Genomic DNA, 4,991 nt, shown 5'->3' with positions numbered 1-4,991 from the left:
GCCTGCTTGTGGTTCACATTTGGTAAACAGGAGCGGTCCACCATCATTCCATGCTACATGTGGCCCAAATCATCATACCACTACCACACGTGGCAGATGTGGGTTGGTTTTTCTGTCTCCATATAGGCTTATTTGGTGACATTTAAAATGCACCACTGTAAGTCTATACTTCCCTCTAGTGGACAATATTACTAACTTTTTTGTTTTATTGTTTTACTCATGTGGATGCAGGCAATTTTTCAGGTCATACTTGTTGATCCTTGCTCACTGCCATTATAAAACTCGGATGCGTCAGGATATTTATTAATATTTCTCCGACTGCATTCATCAGAAAGAAGAAAGTCATATACACCTAGGATGGCTTGAGGGTGAGTAAAGCTTGGGGTAATTTTCATTTGAAAGTGAACTAATCCTTCTAAGGATAAACTTTTAAATGGAGACCAAGTAATTACCACATAATCAAATAATAATATGGTAAATTATACAATTTAACGATAATGTCTATGTGTTTTTCACACAGAGAACACCACAGTGGTAATAACTAGTTTATTTATGTTTCTTCGCTTAAATTGGCTCATATATCCTCCAGAAGAGACAACTCTGTCCATTCATCAACTTTTTCTCTGATGCATTTAAACAAAACCCCTAATATTCACTATAGAGAAATATTTAAAAGTACAATATAGCATAACATCTTGAAACAAGGAAGTTGTACTAGAAAATAAATAGCTACTTCAAAAAGTAAATTGTGAAGGAACATACTTTGCAAAAGAAGATTTGGCATGGACCAGTCAATAAAAATCCCCACTATATATACGATCTTCTTGAAGCCCATGAGAAGGTTTACATTAAGGCAAACAATCAGTACACAGGCATGTATTAAACTCTAATGCACACACAAACACACACAATTGTATTAACACATTCACACACGCAACAAACACACTTTATACAGCCAATTGATTGGGGCTCAACATGAACAAACAGTATACCTATTGCTTCATCAAACATTTCCAGCTGTGTCAGCAACAAAATGAGGTCACAGAAAACAAAAACACAGAACATGTAGATGAAAAAACAGGTCTGAGTTTGATTTCCTTTTCACTTAAATAGGGTGACCCAGAGGACAATGACAAGGCTGAGAATAGCAAAAGGCATACGCTATAACAGGAATAATAGTGTTTGCCCTTCATATTCCCTTCGTCACAGTCATTCGTGGTTGATGGCATGCTGTTGATGAACAAGGTCCACACTGTAACTTCAGTGTCTCAGATGAGTTCATGGAATGAGAAAAGGCCTTGAGTTATAGAGGGTTCTCATTGGTACTGTCTATAGTCTCCAAATGATGAAGCAGGCATGGGAGCAGGCTCTTCTGCAAACTGTGGGGCTGTAGGAAAAAGATTATGTCGGATGTTTTCGATTTATATATTGCTTTTTAATTTTTGCATTGACTTGATGACTTGCCACACTTACCAGTTGGGAATTGTGAAGAGGTGAACCTTGTGAGCAGGATTCCTGCACCTTCTATTAATGCAAGCAGTATACCTCCCATTGCAGCAGAGCCAAACATGGCCACTGGTCCATCTGTGAAGACAAAAATTTTTTTTAAATAATTTAAAAAAATAATCAATTAAAGGTGCAGTGTGTAAATTTTAGCGGCACCTAGCGGTGAGGTTGTGAATTGCAACCAATGGCTCAGGTCACCGCTCACCCCTCCCTTTTGAAGCACATAGAGAAGCTACGGTGGCCGATACAGGACAAAGATGTCGTTGTCTGAGACAGCAGAGAATATCCAATCAAGTAAACCCGCTCTGTAGAGCAGTTTGTCCTTTTAGGGCTACTGTAGAAACATGGCAGCACAAAATGGCGAATTCGATGTAAGTGGATCCGCAGTGTATGTAGATAGAAGGTAATAAAAACATAATGGTTCATTATGTAAGGTCGTTATACACCACTGAAAACATAGTTATGTATATTATATTGCATTTCTGTCCATAGATCCTCCTAAATTTTACACACTGGGCCTTTAATAGAAGAATATTAAAATAACACACTTTAAATATTTATAAACTGACAAGGAATTAGAACTTGCATATGCGACCACATCATTACCACTTTAGTTTGAGATTTGACTTACTTCTTGCTGCTAAAATGGCTCCTGTCATCGCACCACTTGTGATTGAGTTCCAGGGGTCTTCTTTGCCCCTCACCTTCACCAGCCCACAATCAATCATGGAGAAGAGGCCACCCCACACAGCAAAGCTTCCTAATGATGAACAAACATTAGTATTTTGTAATATCTTTGAAATAAATACATTAATTATAAACCAATGACATACACAAATATATATATACACATACACACACACACACACACACACCAGTCAAAAGTTTAGGCAGTAAGGCTGCATTTATTTCATAATAAATACAGAAAAAACAATAATATTGTGAAATATTATTACAATTTAAAATGATGGTTTTCTATTTTAATATACTTTAAAATATAAATTTCTGTGATCAAAGCTGAATTGCCAGCATCATTACTCCAGTCTTCAGTGTCACATGATCCTTCAGAAATCATTGTAATATGCTGATTTATTATCAATGTTGGAAACAGTTGTGCTGCTTAATATTATTTTATAACCTGTGATACTTTTTCAGATTCTTTGATGAATAAAAAGTTAAAAAATATCAGCATTTATTTAAAATAGAAATCTTTTGTAACAATATACACTACCGTTCAAAAGTTTGGAGTCAGTAATTTCTTTTTCTTTCTTTTTTTTGAAAGAAATTATTACTTTTATTCAGCACGGATGTGTTAAATTGATAAAAAGTGATAGTAAAGATTTATATTGTTAGAAAAGATTTATATTTTGAATAAATGCTGTTCTTTTAAACCTTTTATTCATCAATGAATCCTGAAAAAAGTATCACTGTTTCCAACATTAATAATAAATCAGCATATTACAATGATTTCTGAAGGATCATGTGACACTGAAGACTGGACTAATGATGCTGAAAATTCAGCTTTGCATCACAGAAATAAATTATATTTTAAAGTATATTAAAATAGAAAACCATCATTTTAAATTTCACAATATTATTGTTTTTTCTGTATTTATTATGAAATAAATGCAGCCTTAATGAGCATAAGAGACTTCGTGCAAAAACATTAAAAATAGAAATGTTTCCAAACTTTTGACTGGTAGTGTATATATTTATATATTTAAAATAAGATATACACTAATTGCTTCATTTAAACAAACAACAAATTAAAATGTAAAATCAGCTATTAGAATGATTTCTGGAGGATTATGTGACACTAAAGGCTGGAGTAATGGCTGCTAAAAATGTTCAAAATATATTAAAATAAATTGTAATAACATTTCACAATATTACTATTTTTACTGTATGTTTGATCAAATAAATGCAGCCTTGCTGAACACTTCTTTCAAAAACATTAAAAAATCTTAACCCCACACGTTTGAACTGTATCACTCTGCATACATGTGACAAATAACCTTTGAACCCTTGAACATTACCTCCTAGTTGTGGAGCCCTGGTCCTTATGGCTGTCAAACTACCCCTCATTCTGTGATTCATTCCCTAAAAAGATGAAAAACAAAAACGACAATGACATCTTAACATTGGGCCCCAAAGTACTAGTGGCATTTAACTTGAAGTAAACAATATTGGTTTATCAGCAGCACAGAGAATTACTCACTGAGGGAGAGTTTCTAAAGCCTTTGACGGCCTGAAAGATCCCTCCACCAATGGCCCCCATGGTGAAAGCGCCCCCACAGTCGTCCACTATCCTCCAGGGGCTGAGAAACAACAGTAAGAGGTCATGATAATGAGAACATCAAGTCAATCTCTGCTACTAACAACCCTTGCAAAAAAGCATTCTGGTAAACATGTTTTGAAAAATGGTTAGCCTATAACCACCTCTAAAATTACTTTTATTAACTTTTGAGTTACACTTTGTTTTAAGGTGCCCTTGTTACAGAGTATTTATACAAATAAATACAGAGTAGTGTTAATTAACCATATGTAATTAATTAGGGTTTGGTTGCTTGTAATTATGCATAATTTACTATTATTACTGTATTAAGTACACCTAAGATGTGTAACAGGGACACTGTAAAATAGTGTTAACAATTTTTATTAGTGGGAATCCTACTCGAGGAAGTATCTATAATGTCGCCCAATAAACGATACAGAAAACGAGTATGTTATATAAATGAAACATTTCTCTAGTACTTATGTTTTCACGTCGTATTGCTAGCCAGGTGATCTACAGTTAAACATATGTTAATAGAAATATAATATATTATATTTAGTAGCTTAATAGATTACAATTTTAAACAATATAGATTTCTATTACACCGGCAGAACAAGGTCATGTGCGGGACTGTCAGCAAGAAGCCTTCACTGAAGGACATCGTGTTAACTAACATCTATCAAACCGATCATATCACAATAATTAGAGAGGCAAACAGCCTGAAAATTAATCAGGCCGTATAAATAACAAAGAATATTTTATACAGTTATAATAACAACAAATATAAATGTTCGAAATGTATAAAACAATTAGTTGTTTGAACTGTCGGCTCACCAAGGCTCCCTCGCGTACTCCTCCATTTTGTTCTTTTCCTTTTCCCACTGACGTAATAAAACACGTGCTGTTGCGGTCTTCTTCTTCTTCTGAGGTTTATTGGCGGTTGACAAACAACAAAATGGTGTATTACCGCCACCACTGGTATGGAGTGTGGATTAAAATGACTTAATCCCGCATTTTTTATAATCTCTCCCACAAATTAGTCATTTTAAGATACTGAAAAATAAAACTATAACATTCATTTCCCGAATTATTTTGTAAAATATCTCCTAGTATAAATTGATTTTTATTTTTGCTAAATTTTGCATTAAAATCCTTCTTTCAGTCTTGTGCTTCTGACAGTATATCATAACATGTTCCACGGTTTCTTCTT

General features: G+C 34.2%; 1 protein-coding gene across 1 annotated transcript; it reads right to left on the bottom strand.

The window, feature by feature from the left end:
• Window positions 1–532: 532 nt before the first annotated feature.
• timm17a (translocase of inner mitochondrial membrane 17 homolog A (yeast)) lies at window positions 533–4,720 on the bottom strand. Its single transcript, XM_051911793.1, has 6 exons — window positions 4,616–4,720; window positions 3,725–3,824; window positions 3,543–3,606; window positions 2,138–2,266; window positions 1,474–1,584; window positions 533–1,387 (listed from the first exon to the last, which is right to left on the bottom strand). Exons 1-6 carry the CDS (start codon window positions 4,639–4,641, stop codon window positions 1,317–1,319), a joined length of 501 nt encoding a protein of 166 aa, XP_051767753.1. The 5' UTR covers window positions 4,642–4,720; the 3' UTR covers window positions 533–1,316.
• Window positions 4,721–4,991: the final 271 nt, after the last annotated feature.

This window comes from Ctenopharyngodon idella, chromosome 11 (genome assembly GCF_019924925.1).
Source record: "Ctenopharyngodon idella isolate HZGC_01 chromosome 11, HZGC01, whole genome shotgun sequence".
Taxonomy (NCBI): Eukaryota; Metazoa; Chordata; class Actinopteri; order Cypriniformes; family Xenocyprididae; genus Ctenopharyngodon; species Ctenopharyngodon idella.
The sequence above is the reverse complement of the archived record's forward strand: the minus strand, read 5'-3'. Positions and strand labels throughout refer to the sequence as shown.

Excerpts from the sequence above, each read along its gene's own strand:
- timm17a (XM_051911793.1), bottom strand. The coding sequence starts at position 4,641 with ATGGAGGAGTACGCGAGGGAGCCTTG. Across the intron at positions 3,825-4,615 it reads GAGTACGCGAGGGAGCCTTG|CCCCTGGAGGATAGTGGACG; the intron begins GTGAGCCGACAG and ends GTTGTTTCTCAG. Across the intron at positions 3,607-3,724 it reads GCTTTAGAAACTCTCCCTCA|GGAATGAATCACAGAATGAG; the intron begins GTGAGTAATTCT and ends TCATCTTTTTAG.